At 49.1% G+C, this 25,768-nt stretch overlaps 4 protein-coding genes and 1 long non-coding RNA gene across 10 annotated transcripts; 3 read left to right on the forward strand and 2 right to left on the reverse strand.

Moving 5' to 3' along the window:
* Positions 1-17: 17 nt before the first annotated feature.
* On the forward strand, positions 18-8,572 carry LOC125337058 (lysophosphatidic acid receptor 6-like). 3 transcript variants are annotated; one of them, XM_048326334.1, is made up of 4 exons: positions 18-129; positions 1,351-1,449; positions 4,712-5,954; positions 6,621-8,572. In XM_048326334.1, the coding sequence occupies exon 3, from the start codon at positions 4,892-4,894 to the stop codon at positions 5,942-5,944; it is 1,053 nt and encodes a 350-aa protein (XP_048182291.1). In that variant the 5' UTR covers positions 18-129; positions 1,351-1,449; positions 4,712-4,891; the 3' UTR covers positions 5,945-5,954; positions 6,621-8,572. The 3 variants fall into 3 exon arrangements, with proteins under 3 accessions (XP_048182291.1, XP_048182289.1, XP_048182290.1); XM_048326332.1 differs by having other exon boundaries at positions 23-129; positions 1,346-1,449; XM_048326333.1 differs by lacking the exon at positions 18-129 and having other exon boundaries at positions 157-1,449.
* On the reverse strand, positions 7,999-17,061 carry INTS11 (integrator complex subunit 11). 3 transcript variants are annotated; one of them, XM_048326328.1, is made up of 18 exons: positions 17,037-17,061; positions 16,362-16,545; positions 15,630-15,727; positions 14,831-14,904; positions 14,416-14,644; positions 14,226-14,324; positions 14,076-14,110; positions 13,306-13,444; positions 12,989-13,053; positions 12,536-12,725; positions 11,897-11,980; positions 11,600-11,689; positions 10,924-11,086; positions 10,569-10,676; positions 10,072-10,133; positions 9,428-9,570; positions 8,895-9,024; positions 7,999-8,172 (listed from the first exon to the last, which is right to left on the reverse strand). In XM_048326328.1, the coding sequence occupies exons 2-18, from the start codon at positions 16,387-16,389 to the stop codon at positions 8,107-8,109; spliced, it is 1,803 nt and encodes a 600-aa protein (XP_048182285.1). In that variant the 5' UTR covers positions 16,390-16,545; positions 17,037-17,061; the 3' UTR covers positions 7,999-8,106. The 3 variants fall into 3 exon arrangements, with proteins under 3 accessions (XP_048182285.1, XP_048182287.1, XP_048182288.1); XM_048326330.1 differs by lacking the exon at positions 17,037-17,061 and adding an exon at positions 16,733-16,801; XM_048326331.1 differs by lacking the exons at positions 7,999-8,172; positions 8,895-9,024; positions 9,428-9,570 and adding an exon at positions 9,750-9,921.
* On the forward strand, positions 16,893-19,262 carry LOC125337061 (ceramide-1-phosphate transfer protein). The gene is made up of 2 exons (XM_048326339.1): positions 16,893-17,062; positions 17,611-19,262. Exons 1-2 carry the CDS (start codon positions 16,935-16,937, stop codon positions 18,116-18,118), a joined length of 636 nt encoding a protein of 211 aa, XP_048182296.1. The 5' UTR covers positions 16,893-16,934; the 3' UTR covers positions 18,119-19,262.
* On the reverse strand, positions 18,258-21,722 carry LOC125337062. The gene is made up of 3 exons (XR_007207931.1): positions 21,079-21,722; positions 19,698-19,770; positions 18,258-18,341 (listed from the first exon to the last, which is right to left on the reverse strand). It is a non-coding gene; the product is annotated as an uncharacterized LOC125337062 (long non-coding RNA).
* Positions 19,769-25,643, forward strand: TAS1R3 (taste 1 receptor member 3). Of its 2 annotated transcripts, XM_048326324.1 has the most exons (6): positions 19,769-20,650; positions 21,573-21,873; positions 22,432-23,211; positions 23,374-23,577; positions 23,665-23,785; positions 24,271-25,643. In XM_048326324.1, exons 1-6 carry the CDS (start codon positions 20,469-20,471, stop codon positions 25,203-25,205), a joined length of 2,523 nt encoding a protein of 840 aa, XP_048182281.1. In that variant the 5' UTR covers positions 19,769-20,468; the 3' UTR covers positions 25,206-25,643. The 2 variants fall into 2 exon arrangements, with proteins under 2 accessions (XP_048182281.1, XP_048182280.1); XM_048326323.1 differs by having other exon boundaries at positions 22,432-23,577.
* Positions 25,644-25,768: the final 125 nt, after the last annotated feature.

The following is a 25,768-nucleotide window of genomic DNA, read 5'->3' on the forward strand; positions in this document are numbered from 1 at the left end:
GCTGCAGGAGCTGCCTGGCCTTTGTCGCTGCCAGGGGAGAAGGAAGAACAATTTTGTGCTGCTCTCTTTCTTCTGGCTTCTCTCTGAGGTTCTGCTGCCTGCCTCAGGAGGAGGAAGGAGTGGGGCTGGGTATTTTTCATATTTTGGGGTGTTTTTTCCTGCTGTGGGGGGTGTGGAAGGAAGGCAGGCTGAGAGAGAGGAGAAAATGCAGCATTTCCTCTCCTCCCTTTGTGAGCTGCTTTTGTTTGATGAGGGATTTGCAGAAACAGCCTTTGGAAGTGCTCAGGTTTTTCCTCTCCCCATCTCCCAGCAGCTTTTACTTCATCCTTCAGCTCTTCATGGTGCTGTCACTCTCTCAGGGCAGGGAGCAGGGAACTCATATTTGTCTTTATTTTATTTTAACCACTCAGCTCTGCCTGCTTGCCCAGGCTGTAAAATAAACATTGGGCAACTTGTGGGTTTTTTCCTCAGCAATGACACCAGAATCTCTGCGTGTTTTGGTTAGAAAATGACTGGAAGAATGGCAGGAATACAGAAAAGATGAAAATGTCGAGTTCTGAAGTGAAACCCTCTTGCAGTGGAAGCATTTGGGGAGTCTGGGACCTCCAGAGCAATCTCCCTTCTGTGAGGGAAAAAACTGCAGAGACAGAGTTGGTCAGAGCTCCTGAGGGCCCCAAAATTCCCAGGTTTTGTGCTGGAGGGAGCAGCAGCTCTTCCTGACCTCTCTAAGGGCCACCCTGGATTTGGGATGGGGATCAAGTGAGTGACCCTGGCAGAGGACTCGGGGATGGCCCAAATCTGGGGGTCAGTGGTGCCTGTCCCAGGCAGCAATTTTGCCTCACACCTCCTTTGGACAGGGAAGGGAAGGGTAGAGGAGATTCCTGGCTCCCCTTGGAGTTCTTTATTCCCTCAGGGAATAATTCCCAGCACTGCTTTGGAGGAGTCCTGGTCTCTGCCATGGAGAGCTGGAGCTGTTTGAGGTCTGTTTGTGCACCCTGCTCCAGCCTTGCTGGATCAGCACAGGGAATCAGGGATTTTCCAGCTGTTCCAAACCTTAATGTGTGTTTCCAGCCAGGAATTTGCCTGAAAGATGGACTAGCAGCATTCCCTGGCTCTCCCTCCCTTTGAGGGAAGTGGGAATGGAGCTCCAGGCCCAGCTGGGAGTGGGTCAGGGATGGTTCCAGGGGGACAGGAGGGGATCTGGGCTGCCTTTGGGTGGGATTTTTGTGCTTCCCTCGTGCAGGGGATTTTTGGGGAGCACCAAAGCCCCACTGGAGCTCCCCCCCCAGTTTTTGGGGGACGTCTCAGTGACAGCTCTTGGTGGCTTCCTGTGGTTTCTCTGCAGAGCAGCAGTGACAGATTCCCCGAGCAGCTGAGCAGAGACCTCACAGCTCTGGGGGGACTTTGGAGAGGCCCCTCCTGCAGCTCCTGCACCAGACCTGAGCTCTGGTAAGTCCAGTTTCTATCTGAATTTATTATTTTAGTTTTCACAGGGCATAGAAATAATCATATTCATCCTGTTTGGGTGTTCATCAAGCTGCAGGCTCAGGTGTCTCCCCTTTCTAACAGCCACGGTGCAGAAATATCTGAAATTGAGGTTTATGTACTTGTTTCTCAACTTCTGGCCCAATAAAAGCCCAAATTTAGTGGCTGAGCATCTGCCCAGGCAGGAGTTAAGTAGTAAATTACCTGGTAAACTCTGCAAAAAGAACTATTGAGGGGTTTTATTTTGGTTTTTTGCATCCCAGAGCAGCTGTTAAAAATAATCTAAAGGCACTGAATGAAAGGAGATGCTCCCTCAGCAGAGAATTCCTGCACAAACTCCAAGTCCAAGTAGTTTTTATGTCCTTCATTAATACTCATTATCAGGGGGATTTTTCCATTCTTTTCCTGTTTATTTTGTGGCATTACTGGGTCTCTTCAGTTGATTCAATTTGGGCACCCTTTCCATGGGGAGATGGTTTGAAAGTGATGCTTTAAAATCAGGAAAAAACCCCCAAATTTATCAAAGTTCAGAGACTCAACCTGGGGTTTACATGGAAAAACTGAATAATTTCATGAACTCCAAATGCAGTGGGAATTTTGATGCTTTTCTGTGTGCTTGGAAATGAAATTAATGCCCAGAAACCGGAGTTCAGGGGGGCCCAAAAAAACCCACCCAGAACCGAAACCAACAAAACAATTCTGGGGAAGCAAAAGTGAATTTGGAATTTGGTCTGACCCCATATTTGAAAAATGGCAGAGAAGTCTGTCCCCTCTCAGGATGGAAGGTGTGAAGGGGGATCCTGGTAGAGGGGAAGGATTTGGGGCATTTATCTGGTGAGAAGCAGGAGCTTGTGAGGATTTTACCCCTCCCCAGCTCTCTTGGAACCCGCACCAGGCGGCTGCTCAGGGCCAAAACTCTGCGATGAAGAACATTTCAACTCCTAAATTCATCGCTCAGCCATGGTTTGGTGTTAATTTTGCTCTGTGTTTACAACCCCTTTGCTATTGGGTGCAAAACCTGTGTAAGATACCTGTGTAAGATCCCTGTGTTTGCCTGCTTAAAATGAAACCAATTTTTTGGTCTCTTTCCACATGGTTTTATCACGGCTTTTTGTCTATTTTCTTATTTTTTTGGTCTCTTTTCTCATTTTGTTCTCATTTTTTTGTCTCTTTTCTCATTTTTTTCTCATGTTTTTTGGCTCTTCTCATTTTTTTCTCATGTTTTTTGGCTCTTTTCTCATTTTTTTTCTCATGTTTTTTGTCTCTTTTCATGTTTTTCTCATGGTTTTTGTCTCTTTTCTCATTTTTATCTCTGGTTTTTGTCTCTTTTCTCTTTTTCTTTCTCATTTTTTTCTCATGTTTTTTGTCTCTTATGTTCTTTTCTCATGGTTTTTGTCTCTTATGTTCTTTTCTCATGGTTTTTGGCTCTTTTCTCATTTTTTTCTCATGTTTTTTGTCTCTTTTCATGTTTTTCTCATGGTTTTTGTCTCTTTTCTCATTTTTATCTCTGGTTTTTGTCTCTTTTCTCTTTTTTTTTCTCAATTTTTGTCTCTTTTCTCATTTTTTTCTCATGTTTTTTGTCTCTTCTAATTTTTTTCTCTTGTTTTTTGTCTCTTTTCTCATTTTTTTCTCATGTTTTTTGGCTCTTATGTTCTTTTCTCATGTTTTTTGTCTCTTTTCTCATTTTTTTCTCATGGTTTTTGTCTCTTTTTCTTGTTTTTCTCATGGTTTTTGTCTCTTTTCTCATTTTTTTCTCATTTTTTTGTCTCTTTTTCATTTTTTTCTCATGGTTTTTGTCTCTTTTCTCATTTTTTTCTCATTTTTTTGTCTCTTTTCTCATTTTTTTCTCATGTTTTTTGGCTCTTCTCATGTTTTTCTCATGGTTTTTGTCTCTTCTCATTTTTATCTCTGGTTTTTGTCTCTTTTCTCATTTTTTTCTCATTTTTTTGTCTCTTTTTCATTTTTTTCTCATGGTTTTTGTCTCTTTTCTCATTTTTTTCTCATTTTTTTGTCTCTCTTCTCATTTTTTTCTCATGTTTTTTGGCTCTTCTCATGTTTTTCTCATGGTTTTTGTCTCTTCTCATTTTTATCTCTGGTTTTTGTCTCTTTTCTCATTTTTTTCTCATTTTTTTGTCTCTTTTCTCATTTTTTTCTCATGGTTTTTGTCTCTTATGTTCTTTTCTCATGGTTTTTGTCTCTTTTCTCATTCTTTTCTCATGGTTTTTGTCTCTTATGTTCTTTTCTCATAGTTTTTGTCTCTTTTCTCATTTTTTCTCATGTTTTTTGGCTCTTTTCTCATTTTTTTCTCATGTTTTTTGTCTCTTTTTCATGTTTTTCTCATGGTTTTTGTCTCTTTTCTCATTTTTATCTCTGGTTTTTGTCTCTTATCTCATTTTTTTCTCATTTTTTTGTCTCTTTTTCATTTTTTTCTCATGGTTTTTGTCTCTTTTCTCATTTTTTTCTCCTTTTTTTGTCTCTTTTCTCATTTTTTTCTCATTTTTTGGTCTCTTTTCTCATTTTTTTCTCATGTTTTTTGTCTCTTTTCTCGTTTTTTTCTCATGTTTTTTGTTTCTCTTCTCATTTTTATCTCTGGGTTTTGTCTCTTTTCTCATTTTTTTCTCATGTTTTTTGTCTCTTATGTTCTTTTCTCATGATTTTTGTCTCTTTTCTCATGTTTCACGTATCTGGGGCAGTTCTGACTCTGTGAGATAAACAACTCTTGGCAGGAAGTGTGAATTCAGTTTCCTTTGGAAAGCACCCACCAGCCTTTGTTGTTTTGGTGCTTTCAGTGCCTCCGTTTTGGGGCCATTGTGCACATTTTAGGTGGCTTTAATTCCTCACTGCCTGCAAGGGGCTCTGTTCAGGTGCCACAATTGGATTTATTTACTCAGATTCCTTTTCTGTCTGATGGGAGCTGCACTGTTGGGGTGCAGTTTATGGCCTGAGTGAGAGCCCTGCTTGTGCAGTGCCTCTTTCCCCTATTTCAGACGCAAACCCCAGTCCTTCAGGCTGCTTTTGGAGCAGGTGAGTGGTGGTTTCCCTCTGCAGAGAAGGTTTAGGGTGCTGAAAATCCACCCAGTGTGGACATTTCCCCTTGTCCCCTTCGCTCAGCTCCTCTGTTACCGTAGTGTTGTCACCTCAGGATGATTTTAGTGCCACTAAAGGCTCTGTCCACTGGGAAAACTCAAGTGTTTGTGGTTTAAATGGTTTATTTTTTCTTTTTTAGGGACACTGCTTCCCATGCAAAGCCCCCAAGCCTGACCCACAGACCTGACCAGGCTGAGCATCGTTCTGGGGTGAAACTTCAGCTCTCACCCGCTTGGGATGAAATAAAACTCCAGGAGTGAGGGATGCCTTAAACTTCACCCCATGTGAAGGGAAAAATTCCTGCTCTCCAGCAGGACCCATGGCAGGGATTTCCTGGCCTGAGGGAGTCTCCAATGGGACAAATTTCCCAAGTTCCAATGGGACAAATGCCAGCTCAGGAGCAGCTTTGCAGCATTCCCTGTTTGCTGTCACCTACAGCGCTGTGTTGGTGCTGGGGCTGCTGGGCAATGCCCTGGCCCTGTCCCTGCTGTCCTGCAGAGCCAAGCCCTCGTCCCACTCCTACATCCTCCTGCTGCAGCTGGCCCTGCTGGACACCCTGTTCCTTTGTGTGCTGCCCCTCCACATCCATTCCCAGCTGCGTGGGGACACCTGGGCCTTTGGGGACACGGCCTGCAGGGTCACAGGGGCTCTGTTCTGCCTCCACATCTCCCTGAGCGTCGCCTTTTTCAGCTGCCTCTGTGCGGATCTGTGGCTGGCAGTGCTGCACCCCTTCACCTCCATCCAGCTCAGGGCCACCCACTACCTGCTGCTGGCCACGGCCCTGTGGGTGGTGGCCCTTGGTGGCACTGTCCCGCTGGTCCTCCACAGCAGGGGGGTGAGGAGCAGCACAGCCTGCTTTGGCAGCTTCCCTGGGAGCTGGGCTCACCCCACAGCCCCTCACACCATCCTGGCCTTCATTTTTGGGGTGGTTGTGCCGTTTTCCATCATCCTGCTGGGCTTCCCGCTGGTGGCCAGGAGCATCTGGCAGAGCCGGCGCAGAGCTGCCAAGAGGAAGGCCCTGGGCACCATCTCCATCATCCTGGGCATCTGTGCCCTCTGCTTCCTGCCCCACCACCTCACCCAGCTGCTGCGCTTCCTGCTGGGGCTCCGGGGGATCCAGAGGGAGCCGTTCCCCAGCCCGATCCCCGAGATCCAGAGGGTGACCTCGGCCCTGGCGAGCTGCAGCTGCTGCCTCAACCCCCTCCTGTACTATTTCCACTCCTCCAGCAGGCACTGGCACTGCCCCTTCAGGCTCAGGCTCAGGTCTAAGAGGGTGTTCACCATCTGTGACCAGAATTTCGGGGACCCCTCCTGGGACTACAAACCCAGGCAGAGGCATGGAAGGAAAAACCACGGGGATGGAATCAACTGATCCACTCCAGGTACACACAGAGCTGATCTTTCCAACCATCCTTAAAAACAAACCTGGAAAACCGTTTTTTTTAGATTTTTTTCCCCATGTGGTGGCTGTTAAAGCAGCTGGAGATTTGATCAGGAAACTGGGACAATCCTTGGGGGAGCTGGATCCTTGGACAGGCCTCCTGGTTTTGTGTTCAGTGATGTTTTGGGCTCGTTCTGTTTAATTTTGGGGTTGGTAGAAGCCAGGGCTGTTTCCCTGGGAAGCAGCACATCCCAGGAAGGGGTGATTTGAAGGATCCAGGCAGCCCTGCTGGGCTTTTCCATGTTTTGGAGGGCTCCTGTTCCCTCCCAGGCTGCTGCCCACATTCCACAGCCAAATAGGGGCTTCTCATCCTCCCTTGGCTTCCCGAGGAATATTCCAAGGTTTCCAGCCTCGAGTGCCTGTGGATCCAAGCTGGACACTGATTAATGGAGGTTTAGAAGGGAGCAGAGATGTGATAAATCCCAGGATTTATCAGTGATGAACAAGCTCCTCTCCCCACAGGCTCGGGGAGTTCCTGCAGGAGCTGGCCCAGCTCTTTGTGCTGTGTGGTCCTCTTGAAATGTCAAAAAGTTCTTTTTTCCAGTCACATTTGGTGATAGAAACACAATTATCTGACCTTTCCTCACCCCTTTTCTTGTACTAACAGACCCCACGCGGCTTCTGAGAACTGCTGAGTTTCCATCCCCTGTGAAACTGAGACTCTGGAGAAGACTTTGTCATTTGTGGGCGATTGCTGAGGCACCAGAAAACCACAGGCCTGGCTTAAAACCTGCTTAGACCCGAGTTTACTCCAGAGGATGTGGAGTTTTGGTGCAACAGAGGCACAGGCTCAGTTCTGCTCGTTCAGACACCACCCCAAAACTTTGTAAAGGGACTGGGGGCAGCTGAGAGCAGCAGATTAACAAAAATCAGGATTTGAATTTCCAAATGCAGCCTAAAATTCACCCTGTGCCCGGGTGCTGGGTTCCCCAGGCTGTGCTGTTCCTGGACTCTGCCTGGAGCAGGATTGTTGTGGCAGAATGGTTTGGGGGATCAGTCATTGTGCCACTGGAGGATTTCTCAGTTTCTCTTCGCTCAGCAGTGGCTGCTGCAGCTTCTGCCCAGAGTCAGCCGAGTTTTGGTGCTCTTGGGGCAGGGACAGGCAGGAAAGAGGTGGGAAAGGAGCAGTGGGGGTGCAGGTTTGGGGGAAATCCCAGGGTTCTGGTGGGGGTTTGGCTCTGGGAGGCTGCTCTGATCTGCCACAGCCACTCCCCAACCTCCCTGAGCTGTGCAGGGAGCAAACCAAGAGCTGGGATTCACTGAAATAGAGCTGAAGCTCTGCCCTGGTTGATTTTTGGGGGTGCAGCGTTGTGTTTGTTGTTGTTCTTGATTGGACACCTCTTATTAATTACTGTTAAAACACCAGCTTGGCCTCTGGCCTCTCCCTTCCTGTATTTTGCCAATATTTTTTAAACACTGGTGAGAAAATCAGCTCCAGCTTTTCTGAACTCTGGAAAATGATGATCCCTGTGTTCCTTGGGAGTGTTTGGTGAAGATCCTGGCACTGTGAGAGCCTCAGAGGGAGCATCAGCCCAAAATAATCCTTTACCTTTAGCAGAAATTGCTGGTTTTATCCCATTTATAGGCTGTGGAAAATCCTCCCAGCACTGGAGGGGGACTGGTTTTATCAGCCAAGCACAATCTTTATGCTGTGGATAAAGGTAAAAAAAATGGGTTGGAGGCTCCTTGCAGCTGTCCCTGAGGGAAGGATGGGGAATTAAAGAAGTTTTGCTGCTTGGTCATCAGCACATTGAGGCTTTTACACTTTCTATAGGCTCTGTTATGCTTTTGTACTTTGAGTTTTAGTTGTTTCAGGCAGCACTGCTGGGATTTGAAGGGAAATGAGCTGTGGGAGGAGAAAACACTGAGTAATTTTTACTTCAGCGTGTAAGCAACTCAAAAATTGTTCCTCAGATCTGTTTCAAAACAGGTTCTTGACTCCCTGGATAGGTTTGTCCAAGGGGGAAAAGGTGTCACTGCAGGAATTGGACAAACACTGGAATTCTTTTACTAAAACCAACCAGAAAAAGCACTGACAATGTAAACAAAATAAAATCTGACTCTGTGACCCCCCCCCAGGCTGGGCTCTGCTCTCAGGGCGTGCTCTGGGGCAAGCCTTTCTTCAGGAGGGATGTGAGATAACTGCCCAGCTCTTCGTCCTAAAAAGATAAAGAGAAATGGGATGAGAGCCAAATCTTCCTCTTGACTGTCCCAGTTGGGGCAGTAAATTTAATTTTGGTACCTAGAAATGAACTGAGAGAGTTCCTGGACCCTGCAAGATCTAAGGTGAGCTGTGTTCAGAAGTGGAAACAATCCACAAATGAATTTCTGGGTGTTCTTATAAAAGATTGGTGTGAAACTGCCATTTCTCAAAGGACCTGAGGGATTTCCTTTGAGGAAAAGCCCCATTTTTGCTTGAAATCAAAGGAATAAAGAACCACTGATCTTATTGCTTGGCCCTCCAGAAGCATTTCCTTGCTGTCAAGAAAGGATTTAATAATCCAGCCACAGAAAGCAAAGATGATGGAATGACTGTGAAATAAAAGAATGTTAAGATCAGAGTTTTCTACCTGTTTTAAATCTTCCCAGTAAGAACCACAGTGTGAAATACTCAGCAGTGCTCAAAACACAGAGAGAACTGAATTAACTGGAATTCAGTGTAATTACCCCAAAAGTTGCCTGTGCTTCAGTGGGCCCTGAGAGCTCCTATAAAACCATTTCTGCTCAACCCCACGTGGTCAGAAAACAGCAGGGACTCCCCTCATCTTCCAGGGCAGCTCCTTCAAAGCCAGAAGGAAGAAGATTCACCCCTCACAGCCACCCCCAGTGCAGGAAAGGTTTGGAATGGAAGGAATTGAGGTCAGAAATCGGGAATTCCCACCTGGTAGGTCCAGGACACGAGCAGGACTTTGGTTCCTTGATCCTCCGAGTGCGCCGTGGCCTGGATCAGGATGGACTCCACAGTGATGGAGCCATCAGGGAGATGCTGCACTGAGTAATCCTTCAGGATCCTGGAGAGAGAGGAGGTGGGATTTATTGGGGGTGCTGGGTCACCCCTGGATCTTTATCCCAACCTTCAGCCTGTTCCTGTCTTGGCTGTGTCTGAGCCAGCACCCTCTGCCCCAGACAGGGAAAACAGGGCTGATCCATTGGCTTATTCTGGTGCTTGTGTTAATCATGGAGCATTTCCTACAGAAATTATTCCTGCAGAGTTCATCCCAGGCTCTACAGCTCCAATCTGAGCCCTGCTCTCCCCCAAGGAAAGAACTCTCAGGATGCTGCACAATGGGAAAAACAACTCCGAAGGTTCTGCTGTTCCCAGCTCAAAGGGGATCTGGGCTACACCAGCCTTGGGAATAAGCTCAGCTCCATCCCTGAGGGATTAAAAACCCTTCCCAGGAAAGCAGAGCTCACCCCTTGAGGTGGTTGTAGACCCTGAGCACGGTCTCGTGCTCCTTGCGCGGGTCCTGGATGTGCACGCGGCAGGTGAAGCGCAGCTGATGCTCCGCCAGCCCCAGCTCCTTCAGGGCCTGCTCGGGGGAAACCAGCCGGAAACTCTGGGGGAGAAAGGGAGAAATCCATGGAAAAACCACTCCTCTGAGCCTTGTGGAGTTGTGTTGCTGCCCTGGGGTCAGCAGGGAAGGCCGTTCCCTTTCCGTGCTGAAATATCGCTGCATGTTTGTCACTGCAGCAAAGGGAGGGGTAACCCTAGGACAAAACATCCACCTCGACAGGAATAAATAAATATTGAACAAAATAAGGCTGCTCTCTGCAAGTTGGTTTGACTTTGAGCAGGGGAATGATGCTTAAAAATAAAGATGAGGTTGAAGAGTAAGAACTGCATCTCCTTTGTGAGAAAGCAGAGCCGCTCATTTGGGTTCCTTGTGCACCCAGAATGTGACATCACCCTGAGAGGACACAAAAACACACTCTGAGAGGACACAAAAACACACTCTGAGAGGACACAAAACACCCTGAGAGGACACAAAAACACACTCTGAGAGGACACAAAACACCCTGAGAGGACGCAAGCCAAGCACAAGGACTCTTTCACTCACATTATCCTTCATGAGTAACGTGCCGTGCATGAGCTTTGGCTTCTTGGCATCTGGTAAAGGACCTAAAGCGAGGCCAGGGGGAGAAAAACACAACGTGAGGTGCTGGTTTTTCACCCAAAACTGCTGCTCTGGGACTGAGGTTGGAGCTCTGAGGTCCTGCTGAGGTTCAGACATTAAAATTTTACACTTCTCAGTTCATCAATGGTGCTTAACCATTATCAGAAATACTGACACCTAAGAAATAATGATCCAGAGCAACTCCCTCTCTTCCCAGAGCACTTCCTGATGTGAGAATGAGATTATTTTTCTAAAATTGAGTTTATAAAAGTAATTCCAGCTTTCCCAAAGCCAGCTGCTACAAGCACACACGGGTAGCAGACCAGGCACGGTGTGCACATTGATTTTAAACGTTATTCAGTATAAATTTACAGCTTTCTGCCAACACCAACACTATAAAAAACAGCAGCAGGGAGGAAAAGTGGGGTGGGAAGTGTCACCTATGGCTGTTTCCCTCTTGAGGAGGCCCAGGGAGATGTCCACAGGGATGCAGGGGTTGGTGAGGATGGTGGTGGTCTCTCCGTTGGCTGGCATGTAGCAGCTGACATCTGCAAAGGGAACAGCTCCTGTCAGCCCCCCTGGGGCAGCTGCAAATGCACAAAACAATCCTAACTCATGTCCAAGGGGCTCACTGCAATTAACTGGGCTTAATTAATGCTAATGAAGATGTTACAGGCATCAGTTCCTTGAGGGGAGCTGTAAATGCCACCCCACCTGACCGTGCTGAGGGCCAGCGGATCAAAAACGTGACTTTAAAGCTTGGAGGCCATTCCTTCCCCTCCCACGGATACCTACGGAATTCCTGCTCGATTTTCTGCTTCAGGAACTCCATTTTCTTGGCTTCCCCATGGACCAGGAGCACATTCCGGGGCTCAGCCTGGCGGATCAGCTGCATGATGCCCTTGGCATCGGCGTGGGCACTGAAGGACATGTACTCCACCTGCATCTTCACTTCCAGCTGAGGGGAGCAGAGCACAGGGCTTGGGAACTGGGAATTCCTTTGGAACACACACACACAGACCCAGATCCCTCTGGATTTCATTGAAAGGAGGAAGGAGAAAACCTAAATTGTCTTAACAAAAAGCTTTCATAACTTAAAGGCTCACGCTGCCCCATTTCAGACAATATTTGTCACACAAAAAAACCCAAATATTTAAGGTCAGCTGGTGTTTTATTATCCAAATCTGCTGAAATAGATGTAATTTTTACCTATTTGCCTAATGGGGCCTCACTATTAAACATTATAAAGTGCCCCTCAAAGTTTTATGGCAGAAGCAAAGGGCCCCTCACAGTTTTAGGACAGAAATTAATGCAAGGGGGAAAAAACCCAAGTCCAACTTCGCTACTGCAAAAGGGAAAAAAAACCAAGTGCAACTCCAAATCCAAAGATTTTGAGGTATTTTCAGTGTTGGATTCATCCTATTCCCACTGCAAGGACAAGAACTTGCCCCAAATGGAAAATCAAACTCACAATTTGTCTTCCTTCCATCTCCAGCTTCCTTTGCCCACTGAGGATCTTGTGGCCCACAGTGCCCTGGACACAGTAGCCAGGCATGATCACCTGGGGAAAACCAGGAAAAATCAACAATTCCATGGGTTGGGCCTGGCAGGGCTGGTAAACATCACAATAGTCACAAATGGAGAGCTTGGAGAGCTCAAAGAAGATTTGTGTCCTTGAATTCCAGCTCCTCAGGAAAAGCTTTCCTACGACCTCAGTCCTTAGGATTCACATTGCCATAAAACATCACCCAAAACCCCAATTTCTTACCATATTCTTCTCATTCCCTGCCCACTTCCTGAAGATTTGAAGGGACTGTCCTGCATGGAGCATTCCAGGGGTTGCAAACACCACCTGGAAGTCAAAGATGTGTCATAAATCACTACAGAAAACAAATTTTTCCATTATTTATATAAATATCCTACATCTGTGCAGAGCATCCACCAATACCCATCACCAACACTACAAAAATAGGGATTTTTGCTATTTGGTTTTCTTCCCACCCTGTCTAAAATTCCCAGGAGCTGAGATACAGTTTTAGGAAGTATTTGTGAGCATCTGGTGGAAAACTCTTGAGTGGTTTTATAGTGCTACCAAATAAACCAGTCAGAATTAAAGCAGTAAGAAAAGCTTGTGTGGAAAAGAAAATCCTGGTTTGAATCAGGATCTGTGGATGATACAAACATGCAAAATTTTAATTTTCTCTGAGTGTTTTACCTTCAGTGAAATAAAAATAGAAAGAGCTTTAATATTCATAGGGATGGCCTGGCCACATGAGGTTTTTGGGTGGGATTGATAGGGTGGAGGATGCTCAGGGTGCTTTTCCCAGCAGGATTTGGGACCCTTGTGGAATAAAAGAGCTGCCAGACCCCCCAACCCTGCTCTGGTCCCTCCCCAACACCCACCTACCATGGGCCCTGGGTTGTCTGCAAAGGCTCTGTCAAAGGCTTTGATGTGTTTGAACTCAAACATGTTCCTCTGCACAAAAGTTTTCCGGATTTTCTGGTTAGTCCAGGTGATGAAGAGTTTGTAGTAGTGATTGGCTTTCTCTGTCAGGCCCGTGGAAAAATAAATTGGAGCCTTCAGGTTCATCCTTTCCCTGGAAAAGAAGTGATCTGTGAGGGGCAAAGTATTTCCTGGCTCTCCATACTGGGAGTCCATAACTGGGGAGTGTCCCAAGGGGTTTTTGGTGTGTGCTTCCCTATTTTCAAGAGCTATAAATCAATATTGTAACAATGCAGGCTTTAGTGCCCTTCTCCTTGTCACTGCAGCCAAACTCCTGCCATTCCCAATACTCATCAGACACAGGAGGAGCACAAAGGAGGACAAAAAGCAGGTGGGACATGCCCAGGCTGCACTCACCAGAAAGTCTCCAATAAAATACAAAGCTCCTGGGCACGTCCAAGGGCGAAAACCGGGATGAGAACCTGCAATGGAGGTGGAATTTAGGACTTCAGGTGGGATTTGTGAAAGCCAAACAGCATCAAATGCACTGTGGTTATTATTTCTGAACAAATCCCTCAGGTCCCTCTCACTTCCTGATGTTCTTCCAATTCCCACCAATGTGTTGGGCAGTTTGGAATGAAAGGCACAGGCACAGCTCTCTGTGCGCCCAGGGGAATTTCTGTTCTCTCCTGGATGATTTGAAACCAACAAATCCATGGAAAAGGCCACTGTACCTTCCCCCCTCGTTCCACAGTCTCGTGAACTTTCTTCAGGAAATCCCTCTCCCTGCAGCGTTTGGAGTCCCTGATGGTGGTGGCGTAGGTGGATTCACTGATCAGCAGATCAGGGCGGCATTTATCAATCCAGGCAGCTCTGAACAGAGGGAATTCAAACCAAAAAGCAAATCAGGAGATGCTTTCTGGGTAGTTTTGATCTGCAGGTCTCCACGCTGGCTGGGGAATGTCACTGTGGCCAGAGGAAACAGGAGTAAAGGTGGGCCTTGGGAATTCTGTGGCAGCTTCAGTTCATTTTAATTAATCCAGCTCAAAACTGAGATTACAGACCTTGAAAAGGAACATTTATCCAGGTTTACATGCATTAAAATATTCACCTGAATAGCAGGAATATTATAAATCTCTCATTATACCAGTGAAAATACACTGAGGGCCGAGGTTTGTGATTAATAATCTCTTAGAAAGTAAAAACGCCATGAAAAGACATTTCAAACATTGAAGTCCAATTATTATACAGCCCTAAAAATAGATTGATGTGAGTATTCAGAAGATAAAATGTGAATATTCAGATTACATTAAGGTCTGTCTGGCAGGTTTAATGTAAATCTCTTCACCCTCACAATTCAAAACTGCATTTATGTTTCCAGCAAAGACATCATTAAATATTCCAAAAAATCAAAGCTGGTGAGCCCCTACTCTTAACAGCAGCTGTGCTGAAATCTTCCAGTGAGAAATACTCAAAACTCACCAAAATTCAGCTTTTTGCTTACCCCAAGTGTCTGTCTGGTGTCATGTTATAATCACCCTGAGGGGAGAAGAGAAACCCAGTGATATTTTTGAGGCAATGGAGGGATGTGTAAATATCTGGGAATATCTAGAGGTAATAAGAGGGAAATCATTCCAAATCTGGGCATACTCACAGTGTAAACCACGGACTCACACCCAACCTTGATCTGGAACATGGCAGCTCCCAGCACGTGGCCTGCATAGTAGGCCTTGATCTCCAGCTCCTCATCCACCTGCCCCAACAGCAAAACACTTCATTAATGCCAACATTTTCAATTAAAATCAGTTTTCTTGCCTCCTGCAACACCAGAAATGCCCTTTCACCTGCACTGTCTGGTGAAGGTGCACAGCCACCACCTTCTTCATGCAGTCTTTGATCATCTGGGAGGTGAAGAAGTTGGTTTCCCCTTTCTTGTCCACGGTGATTTTCCTGTAGTCCTCCAGCAGGATGGGGCAGATGGCCTTGGTGGGGTGGGTCATGTAAATGGGGCCATCGTACCCAACCATCTCACTGAAATAGGGCAGGGCCCCACAGTGGTCCAGGTGGAAGTGGCTGCAAAAAAAAAAAAACCCCACAGTGGTTGCACAGAATTCAGCTGAGGTGGCTCCCAGACCTTTTCCAGCTCTGCAGGACATGGAAAACCACCCAAAATATGAGGGATGGACTTGGAGAGTGTTTGGGATGTTAGGGACAGCACAAAAAGCATTCCCATTTCCCAGAAGGAGGGAAGTGCCTCACCTGATGATGACACAGTCCAGGAAATCCGTCAGCCTTCCGTTCTGGGTGATGTAGGAGAAGTCAGGGAAGCGCCTCTGCAGCCATGGGAAAACAGGCAACCATCAGGAATGCATCACTGATCCAAAAAACCCAAGGAGTGAAGGGCCTGGAACACTGGGAATGTGCTGATCCCTCTCCAGGCAGCGCCAGCAGCTTTTGTGTGCAGGGAGAGGCACAAAGGAGGGCACAGACAGAGAACTGACCGCTCAATAAATAAATAATTTATATAAATTATTTTATCTTCCAAGTAGAACAGGTGCCCAACACATGCTGGCTCTGAGGCACAAAGCCCCAAAAGCTTTCCTGTCACAGCCCATTTGCTGCTTGAACTCTTAATCCTACAGAATATTGGTGCTTTATTCCTTTCCTGCTGGTGTCAGGGGACCCAAAACCAGGAGTGTTTCCTTCTCTCTCCCTGGAGCTTCAGATGTGTGGTGAGGATCCCACAAGGAAGGAACTGCCCCAAAGCAGTCGAGCTAAGGACAGGAATCCTGCTCACAGGAAATCCAGAGAGGCCAAAAGCACCTGGAATGGAGCATTAGCAGCTGCCTTCATGGATATTTTTCCAAAGTCCACCAGCCAGGGAAAGGAGGGCAGCATTTCACACACTTGAATACTTGAGGGGATGGATGATTTTGGGCAGGAAGGGAGATTTTTCAAGGGGAAAGAGCAGCTCTGCCCTACTCCAGCTCCAGCAGTGGCTGACAGAGGTGCCCAAAGGTGCTCAGGGGATGGCTGTGTCAGGGGATGCTGCACTCACATCATCGTTGTAGCCCATGTGCATCCCACAGTCCAGCATCACGTTCTTCCCAGCGATGGACACCAGGATGCAGCTCCTGCCCACGTCCTGCCCAGCACCTGGACACCAGCAAAACACCAGCAAAACACCAGTAAAACACCAGTAAAACACCAGTAAAACACCTCTGGCAACAGCTGCAGTTCTTTCAAAGGACAAGCAGGGAAAGGCCTGCACAAACTTCCTGCAACTGCAGTTTGGAGGAAGAGAAAAGAATCCTTTATCTGGCAAGGATTAGAAGTCTGTTTCTTGTGCACCTCCCCAGCTGCTCTGCTCTCATTAAGCTCTAATTAAGTCCACACCAAGCCTGAAAATTAAATAAAGCAGTTCTCCTGCTCAGCACATCCTCTGCCCCCTCAGTATGAACCCATAAAAAAAGATCAAACAAGGAAAAAAAAGAGAAATATTTTCTTTCTGTGGCTCTTTAGCACTGTAGATGAATTAATGCTCTACCACAATACCACAGTGTCTTTACCACCAATATCTTTACCAGAACATACCAATTAACCCTGGTTAATTAATCAAAATAGCTGTAACTGTCACTGGGAAGAGGAAGGGAGGACGGTGAGATGCTGACAGGAATCACATCAGGGCACTCTGCACACTGCCCCAGAAGTCTGGCCAAAATTATCCTGAATTCCAAATTCCACAGGTTTTCAGTGTTTGTATTTCAAGACGATTTTGGGCTGGACTTACCCAAAGGAGTGACTTTGATCTCAGGCATTTTAACACACTCCAGGTCCCAAACCCGCACAGAAAATTACTCCAAAAGTCGATCCGTGGGGGCCACAAAAAGAGAAGATTTCGCAGGTTTTACAGGGGCCATTTCAAATATTTTTCAGTGTCTGGCCGAAGACTCGAGCAGAGGCCGAACTTCTTCCTGAGAAGAGACAGAAAACACGGGTAAGATAATAAACAACTCGTGGAAAATCGGCCGTGCTTGGCTTCGATATCGACCACCACCGCTGTGAGGGGGGAAACACAAGTAGAAGCACACAAAACCACACCAAAAGAAGCATAAAACCACATAAAAACCCCATAACCCCCCCAAAACCCCGCAAACTCACCCAGGCCCGGCCCGCAGCCCCTCACAGCGCCCGGCGCCACCTCCGCGCCTGCGCGGCGCCGGCGGGCCCCGCCCCTCGCGCACCCCGCGCGGATTGGCCGAGCCGCGGTGACGCACGCAAAGCGGATTGGCCAGCGGGGTGAGGGACGCGGCGCTGATTGGCCGAGCCGGGCGTGCGGGAAGGAGGAGGAAGAGGAAGGGCGATGGCGGCGGCCGCGGCCGCGGGCGCGTTCAGCCTGCGGGAGGTTCTCGAGGCCTTCCAGAGGTGCGTGACGGAGCAGCGGGAGGTGCTGCTGGAGCCCTACCTGAGCGGCTGGCGGGGGCTCATTCGGTGAGTGCCCGGGAGCGAGCGGGTGTTGCCCTTGGAGGGGGGCTGTGGGCAGAAGGATGGAGTGACAGGACAAGCAGCGATGGCTCCATAATGACGGATGGGAGATCTCCCTTAGAACGTGACTGCTATTTCTTCCTAATGTCCCATCTGCTTTAGGCCACGGCGGATCGTACACTGCTATATTATCAGGCGTTCAGAGCAGTTTCCCTAGTTTAACCCATTAAAACGAGTTGTGGCCTTTTCCAGCACCGGAGCTGACAGGAAAGATGGAGCGCGACTCTTTACAGGAGCCTGGAGTGGCAGGGCAAGGAGGGGTGGATTCGAACTGGCAGAGACTAGGGTTAGACAGGATATTGGGAAGGAATTCCTGGCTGTGACGATGGGGATGGATTTCCCAGAGAAGCTGTGGCTGCCCCATCCCTGGAAGTGTCCAAGGCCAGGCTGGAGAACCCGGGATAGCGGATCCATAGCAGAGCATGGGAGCTGCCTGCTCCTGTTCCCCCATCTACCCCAAACCCTTCTGTAACCCCCTAACTCCCCTCCCGCAGGTTCCTGCAGAGCCTGGGCACCGTCTTCTCGTTCATCTCCAAGGACGCGGTGGCCAAGGTGTCGCTGCTGGAGGGGCACTGCGGGGGCCGGCAGGGACAGCAGTACGTGTCGCTGCAGTCCATGGTGCGCCACGAGCTGGCGGCGGGGCCGGCGGCGCTGCGGGCCCGCTCCGACTCCGGCTGCCGCACGGTGCTGCGGCTGCACCGCGCCCTGCGCTGGCTCCAGCTCTTCCTGGAGGGGCTGCGCTCCGGCGATTCCCGCACCTCCGTGGTCTGCACCGACGCCTACAACGCCTCGCTGGCCGCTTACCACCCCTGGGTGGTCCGCAAGGCCGCCACCGTGGCGTTCTGCGCGCTGCCCTCCCGCGACGCCTTCCTGGAGATCATGAACGTGGGCCCGCGAGAGGAGGCCGTGGCTATGCTGGGAGAGGCCATCCCCTACATCGGCGATGTTTACAGCATCACCCAGGAGCTCTTCGCACAGCACAAGCTGCTCGACCTGCCCTGACAGCGAGGGGGAGGCCACCGAGCCACGTTCCAGCAGGACCGGGATGAGCCCAGGGTGAAAATCACATTTTCACAGAAGCACAAGCCTCTGACGCTGGTTATTTCCACTTTTTCTTTCCAGCCTGGAGTTGAGGAGTTGGCCAAACTATTCAGGATGCCTCACTTTATAAGGGAAAAATGTGGACCAGTTCTTTTTTTACATCTGTCAGTTTGTGTGTAGAGCTCTACAGTTAGAAAAAAAAAAAAATCCACATTAGGATGAGCTGCTAAGGGATTTTTTTGGTTGTTGTTGTTCCCAGCAAGGCTGGGAGGGGGGTGTTTTCCTTTTTAAGCTAAACTTCAGCAGCTTGTGTGCATTTACAGCAATAATTCTGGCCTCGTGTGACAGCCCAGAGTTGAGCTGTGGTGTCTGAACACGTTTCTATCCCATGTGAGCTCACCTGGCCACTTTGGTTTATACAAAAATCCACCTCGGGGCTTTGCTGGAGAATATAATCCTGAGCAATGCACGTGGGAAAGGCAGCTCCTTTCCCTGTCACAGGCACCCCATCACTGCTGCTCATTCTGGGACCCCAGGAACTGAAGGAAGTGGGGGTGGATGTTGCTACCTTAAGAGAAAGCTGGGCCTGGAGCAGGGATCCATCCAGCAGCACCTTCTCTGTGTGTCACATCCCTGCCTGTTGAATCCATGCTTTTTGCACTTGGGATGTGCAGCAGATTTTAATCTGTGCTGCACAATCCCCTTTATCCAGCCCAGGCTGCAGCCTGGAGCTGTTTGCCAGCCATGCCTCTGAGTTGTGTTCTTATGTGTTGATTTTATTTATGAATGTGTCAAATGCCTACAAAAAAAACGATTTCTCTGCCTCTCTGGGGGAAAAGCCACACTTGTACTGTAAATCACTCCTTTGTGATGCTTCTGGCTTCTACTGCAAATCACCGGAAGAGCCAGAGGATGTCAAATGGGATTTCCTGAGCTTTTGGAAAGCTGGAAAAGCACCCCAGGGTTAGTCCAGGATGACAGGAACAGTCGGGGCGGTCCCACAGGGTGATTGGCTCTTTTTGGCCTGATGTAACACTGAAAAATTCAGGAAATCACTATTACCTCATGGAGCCTGGACTAACTCGACATTAAATGATGCAAATAATGTGTTTCTGAGGAGTGTCCTCTGTGGGATCACACTCTGGGGGTGTGGTGGTGGAAGGGACATGATTTACAGTGTGACCTACTCACACTTTCTTTCCTGGAAAAATCTGTTTTATTTCCCTGGAGATCAGCTGGTATTTCACCTGGGCAGTGAATGAAATGCCTTAAATTAAATTAAATAATGTGGGTCAAGGGAAAAAATGGATTTAGATCTCTTGAAGTGGTGGTATGGCAACAAGAAAAATACTTTTTCTCCCTTGTCACATTCATTCTCAACTACTCCTCGTAGGAGATAAATATTAATATTGAAGATGAACTTGCCCAAAATTCAGGATTGTGTTTAGAACTTATTTCAAAAAGTTTTACAGTTAAAGCTGACACTTACATAGTCCAGGAAAGGGAAAGTATCCTTTAAAAAATGCCAGTATGAATGTACCTGGAAAACACAGCTGCAACTGATGCTTCCCTGAAGTATTCCTGTATTTAGCTCTCTGCATCTGCTTCTCTTCCTGCAAGGAAAATATTCCAGCCTTGGAGCATCACTTTGGCAGCAAAAGATGTTTTCTGATACAGTAGAAAATGCAGGAAATTGAACTTTTCATTCAGAGCTGTCCTAAAATCCAACCGTGGACAGAAAAAATACAGCGATGGAACCTAAATGACCATGCTGTGAATTCGGGTTTAAACTGAAATTAATATCCCAGCTCAGCGTGAGGAAAAAAACCTTAGATCAGCCAGTAACAACTTCCTAAAAAAATATCAGTATAGCTGAGTGACAGCTCCCCAACCTTGTGACCTAGGAATGGCCTCTGCAGGCAAATTCGTGCCATGCCCTGAGGAAGATTTGGTTATTTCTGTGATGAGGTGACCTCAAATTTAAAAAAATATATAAATAAAAAGGACTGACAAAAAAAAAATCAGAGTGGGGCACCTGAGTTTTATCACCTCTGCCAGAGGAACCCAAATTTCCACAGCTGTCACAAGGAATGTGTAAATCACTCTGGTAAAGGCACTCAGGATGAGGGCAGTGGTTTGCACCCAAGTGCACTCAGAGTGCACCCACTAAATTAAATCGAATCCATTTTGCTAAACAAATTGCCTGCCATTCCTTTAATCCCTCCGAGCTCTATTTAAAGAGGCTTCCCAGGAAGTGCTGAGCCCAGATTCCCTGCTCTTCTTCCCTCTCCCAGATTCCTTTTCCCCCAAAATGCTGGTGCCAGAGCTTTGGCTGTGCCTGAGCTTTGGCTGTGCTGCCTCCCTGAGCCCCTCGTGCCTGTCAGCTCAGTTCCATAGGCCGGGGGATTTTATCCTGGGGGGGCTTTTCCCCTTTGGGAAGGACACAGTGAACCTGACAGCTCGCTCCCAGCCCACCCTGCCGCTGTGTGAGAGGTGAGAGCCGTGCTGGGGTCAGCAGGGATGGGGAGAAATGGAAAATGAAGTGGTTCTGGTGGTGGTGGGACGGGACAGAGAAGAGCTTTGAGGGGTGGAGCACTGGGACATCAAGTGGTCCCAAAATGGAAATGTTTTTGTGTTTTCTTGATGCTGTCAAACTTCAGCCCCATTTTGATGAAAGCTTTTAGCAGCAGTGGTTTCCTCAGAGCTTGAAATTGTTATTTTTGGTTCCACACCCTGCTCCCCACGGGGAGATCCCAGTTTGGGATGGTGCTGTTGCCTTTTAGGGGGTAAAAGGACGCTCAGCACCAGGCACAGGGCAAAGCAGGAGACAAAATCGGGTGGTTTGCAGCTCTGCCAGGGTGTGAGCAGCATTTCCTCCTCAGTTGCACCCGGCTGGTTCCCACCACCACATCAGCACCTACCTGCAGCTCTTTGTGAGGAAAGTGAAAGGCCAGGCTGGTGTCCCTCCTCCTGCTCTGGCAGCAGCAAAGCAGGGTCCAAAATCCTTCCATCTTCACAGCCCCTGGGGCAGGGAATGTGCTCAGTGTGCTGACATACACAGAGGAGGAAAATCCCAGGAAAAATCCCACCTCTCTCCTTGAATTAGCACTCTGGGAATCGCTGGTTCATGGGTGAAGGACACAAAGTCTTGACTCTCACAGCTAAACTCGTCTCTACCTCTGTTCCCTCTCCTGGGAAGCTCCAAGGATTTATTTGCTGGCAGAAAGGATTAATTGGAAAGGTGCTCACACTCAGAGTAGAAAACTCACAAGTGGGTCCAGGGATGATCTACTGACAGTGCCAGGAATGTCCTGCTCGGCCACAAGGATGCCAAGATGTCCAAGAAGGTGAGATGAGCTGATCCCTTTGTGACAACACTGCCAGGCCACACAATTCCCACCTTCTCTTCCCTCAGGTTATTCATGGACGGGCTGATCTGGGCTCTGGGGATGAGGTTTGCCATCGATCAGATCAACAATTCCAGCTCCCTGCTGCCGGGAATAACGCTGGGATATGACATGTATGACACATGCTTCGAGGCCCTGGTGGCCCTGCAGCCCAGCCTGCTGTTCCTGACCCGGAATGGCACCACAGGGATCGGGGTTCTCTGCAACTACACCGAGTACCAGCCCCGCGTCACCGCCGTCATCGGGCCCCACAAGTCAGATCTCTGCCTGGTGACAGCCAAGCTCTTCAGCTCCTTCTTGATCCCACAGGTAAAGAAGCTCTCTAGAGAAGCAGGAATTCTCCCTCTTGGTGGTTAAAGCACAGATTGCAGTCTCTCCTCTGCCACAGGTTTCCGGAGTGGTTTGGGTGGGTCATCGAACTGCCCTCCTGGACACACTCGAGTGTTTAATTTCCCTGAGAGAACAGAGCTCAGACGACTCTGATCCATGTAAAATGGGAATAACAGAGCTCCTGGAGGATCCCCGTGACAATCCATCTGTGATTAAACACTCAGTTACCACAACAGAGAGCTCTAATGATCAGGGAGGTTTACCCCCGGGCTAAGAAATATCAGAGTCTTGGGTGTATCGTTACACAGTCGTTAATTATCACTTCATTAGTGAAAAGGGACATAAAGGAGACAATTCATGGCTGTCTTGGTGAATGCAGCTACGACGGACCCACCCCTTGGGATGAGTTTTTACCACCATCCCATCCATTTTTGCAAATTCAATGCACTAAAACTAAAGAAAAAAAACCCGGGTGAGTGACCTGGACTGTGGCCACTTCCCTCTTTCCCTCACTTCCTCTCTGTTCCACACACACAGGTCAGCTATGGGGCCAGCAGCGACACCCTCAGCAACACGGAGCTGTACCCGTCCTTCTACCGCACCGTTCCCAGCGACAAGAACCTGGTGGAAGCCGTGGTGCTGCTCCTCAACCAGTTTGGCTGGAACTGGATCGCCACCATTGGCAGCGATGATGAGTACGGCCGAAGGGCCCAGGCTCTCTTCCTGAGCATGGTTGGCAACGGCAACGTCTGCATCGCCTTCGAGGGGCTCATCCCCACAGACCTGGCCGAGCCCAACGCCAAAAAGCAGCTGGAAGACACAATTAAATCAATTAACAGCACCAAAGTCAACGTCATTGTGCTGTTTGCCTTCAGCCTGCCAGCCCAGGCCCTGCTGGAGCACAGCATCAGGATGGGGCTGGGCAAGAAGGTCTGGATTGGCACGGAAGCCTGGATGCTGTCTGACATCGCTGCCTCCATCCCGAGCATCCAGAGCATCGGGACAGTGTTGGGCTTTGTCATGAGAACAGAGACAGTCCTTGGCTTCCAGGAGTACGTGGCTGAGCTCTTCAGCTCTGTTGAGCAGGAGGAGTTCTGCAGGGAGTCCAGGGAGCTCAGTCGCCTCATGAACGCCGAGGTGCTGGACACGCACTGCCGGCAGTGCGGCCACGTCACCCTTGGGGACATCAGCCCCACGCTCAGGGTGACCACGGTGCAGCCGGTGCACGTGGCCGTGTACGGCGTGGCCCACGCCCTGCACAGAGCCCTGGGCTGCACCGCCAAAGCCTGTCCCAGAACATCCATCAGGTCCTGGCAGGTGAGGAAAGATCTGAGGGGCAAACAGCTGGTTTTTGTCACATCACAGCCAGATTGTCCCAATCTCAGCCCTCCTAAGGGACAACTGATTCCAGCTTGCAGAATTATCCTCCAAACAAGAACGACTGTACCCAAATCAATTTTCATTTCATTTCCTCTCCAGCTGCTGCACTTCATGAACACCCTCCCGTTCGAGGTAAACGGCCAGAGCTTCAGGTTTGACCAATCCCACAGCACAAACACTGGATACAAACTCATCTTCTGGGCCTGGAGGAATGGCACCCTGACCTACCTGCCTGTGGGGGACTATGACCAGTCCCTGTACGTCCAAAAGTCCCAGATCCAGTTCCACACTGCAGATCAGAAGGTAAACATGGCACAATTCATTCTGATTTGTTGGAGATTACAATTCTCCTGAAGGTGCCTGGCTGATGCTCATTCCTGCCTTTGCCAGGAGCCCACATCCGAGTGCTTCAGGCGCTGCCAGCCAGGACAATTCAGACGAATAAAAGGATTCAACCTTTGCTGCTATGACTGCACAGACTGTCCAAAAAACACCTTCTGGAGCAGCACAGGTGAGGTCTGGGGAATTTAAGGGCTTTAACTGGATTATTCTATCTACTGGTTGAGGTAATGATGAGCTGGGAGCTGTGCTCCATGAGCACTGCCAGGTGTTCCCCTCCCTGTTCTGATCTTCACTGGGGACCTGCCCCTGTTGGGCTCAGAGGGAGAGAATGAGGACAACATCTCCAGAGGTAGGAGAGGGGGGTATGATGGAATTCTGGGGGCATAGGTAGAAGAGAGGCATAGGATAAAATTCTGGGATTGCTGGGGAAGGGAAACAGTGGCAGGAAATACAAGGATCCTTCAGGGAGGAGGGTGGAAAAGGAGAGGGTGAACTATCCCAGGGTTTGGAGACCCAACACGCCTTGGAGGGAGCGAAACAGGCAAAACACCACCCAGACCACCACCTAATCCCCGTCTGTGCTCCACCCCCGGGGCCTGCCAGGGGTGGCAAGTCCCCAGGGGCTGCAGGGTGGTCACCAGGCTCTCTTTGCAGACAGCACCAGCTGCTCCCCGTGCCCGCAGCACCAGTGGGCCCCTGCCCGCAGCACGCGGTGCCACGACCGCAGCGAGAGGTTCCTGTTCTGGGACGAGCCCCTGGCCGTGGCCTTGGTGACCCTGACGGCCCTCAGCACGGCCCTGAGCTGTGGGACAGCGCTGCTCTTCCTGAAGCACAGGCACACCCCGCTGGTGCAGGTGTCTGGGGGTGGCAGGAGCCTCTTTGCCCTGCTCTCGCTGGTGCTGCTGAGCCTCAGCTGCTGCCTGTACGTGGGCAAGCCCAGTGACAGGCTGTGCACGGCGCAGCAGCTCTCCTACGCCCTGTGCCTCAATGGCTGCTTCTCCACCTTCGTCCCCAAGGCCCTGGAGATCGCCCTGGTGACAGAGTTCCCCCGCTGTGCCCCCAGGCTCCTGCGCTGGGTGACCCACAGCAGGGCCTGGCTGCTGGTGGCCGTGTCCCTCCTCACCGAGGGCTTGCTCTGCCTCTGCCACCTCCGGCTGGGCCCCGATTTCCTGGTGGCTGACTACCAGTCCCTGCCCAGCGAGGTGCTGCTGGTGTGTGGCACCAAGTCCTGGGCTGCCTTTTCCCTCCTGCATGGCTACAACAGCTGCCTGGCCTTCGCCTGCTTCCTGTGCACCTTCATGGTGCAAACCCCCAGCCAGAGGTACAACGTGGCCAGGGGCATCACCTTTGCCACCCTCCTCTATTTCATCATCTGGATCTTCTTCATCGTGATTTTTGCCACGCTGAGGACGGTCCTCAGGGCTGTCACTCAGATTTGCACCATCCTGGCCACCACTCTGGGGATCCTGGTGAGCTACTTCATCCCCAAGTGCTACATCATGGTGTTTAGGCCTGATCTGAACACAGGGGATTATTTCCAGAACCTCACTGACGAGGAGCCAAAGGAGGACTCGGTGAACAGACAATAAACCACATCCTCTGTCGCCTGCTCCTCAGCAGAAGCTGTTTTTAAGGAGATAATCCTGTTTCTGAGCACCCTCTGGCCCCAGGCACAATCACCACATGAACTGAGCTGTGAAAGCACAGGGCTCTGCCCAGCAGCTGGAGTCCAGAAGAGCAGGCTCCATCCTCTCTGGAAACACCTTTCAGCCCCCAAAAGGAGCCAAAAATAGGCTCAGTTAATGAAACAACCTCCAGAAATTGTATTTTACATCAATCTCTTGAGTCTGGCAATGTCAGCCAGAAGCCTCACCCACACCATTTCCCTGTAAACACTCCTGATAATTTCCCTTTCTTATTAACCAGGTAACAGCTCCAGAGATACATCCAGGAATCCTTTCCCAAGCCTTGTAAGAATTTTCAAATCTATCCAATAAAAGAGAAGTAAAAAGAACATTCTGACAGGTCACAGCAGTTGTGTGTGTGAGATAAAGGGGGCATTACCCATTCAAATCCCTGTTCACTCGATTTGTGTTCCATGGAAATCAGGGAAGGACACATGGAAATGAGCAGTGTGCAAATCCCACTCTCC

The sequence above is a fragment of the Corvus hawaiiensis genome, chromosome 22, assembly GCF_020740725.1.
Source record: "Corvus hawaiiensis isolate bCorHaw1 chromosome 22, bCorHaw1.pri.cur, whole genome shotgun sequence".
NCBI lineage: Eukaryota > Metazoa > Chordata > Aves > Passeriformes > Corvidae > Corvus > Corvus hawaiiensis.

Excerpts from the sequence above, each read along its gene's own strand:
- LOC125337058 (XM_048326334.1), top strand. The coding sequence starts at position 4,892 with ATGGCAGGGATTTCCTGGCCTGAGGGAGTCTCCAATGGGACAAATTTC.
- INTS11 (XM_048326328.1), bottom strand. The coding sequence starts at position 16,389 with ATGCCTGAGATCAAAGTCACTCCTTTGG. Across the intron at positions 13,445-14,075 it reads ACACCAGACAGACACTTGGG|AGCTGCCTGGATTGATAAAT; the intron begins GTAAGCAAAAAG and ends CCCTCTGTTCAG. Across the intron at positions 13,054-13,305 it reads CTGTGGAACGAGGGGGGAAG|GTTCTCATCCCGGTTTTCGC; the intron begins GTACAGTGGCCT and ends CCTCCATTGCAG.
- LOC125337061 (XM_048326339.1), top strand. The coding sequence starts at position 16,935 with ATGGCGGCGGCCGCGGCCGCGGGCGCGTTCAGCCTGCGGGAGGTTCTC. Across the intron at positions 17,063-17,610 it reads GGCTGGCGGGGGCTCATTCG|GTTCCTGCAGAGCCTGGGCA; the intron begins GTGAGTGCCCGG and ends CCCCTCCCGCAG.
- TAS1R3 (XM_048326323.1), top strand. The coding sequence starts at position 20,469 with ATGCTGGTGCCAGAGCTTTGGCTGTGCCTGAGCTTTGGCTGTGCTGCC. Across the intron at positions 21,874-22,431 it reads GCTCCTTCTTGATCCCACAG|GTCAGCTATGGGGCCAGCAG; the intron begins GTAAAGAAGCTC and ends CCACACACACAG. Across the intron at positions 23,578-23,664 it reads TCCACACTGCAGATCAGAAG|GAGCCCACATCCGAGTGCTT; the intron begins GTAAACATGGCA and ends TGCCTTTGCCAG.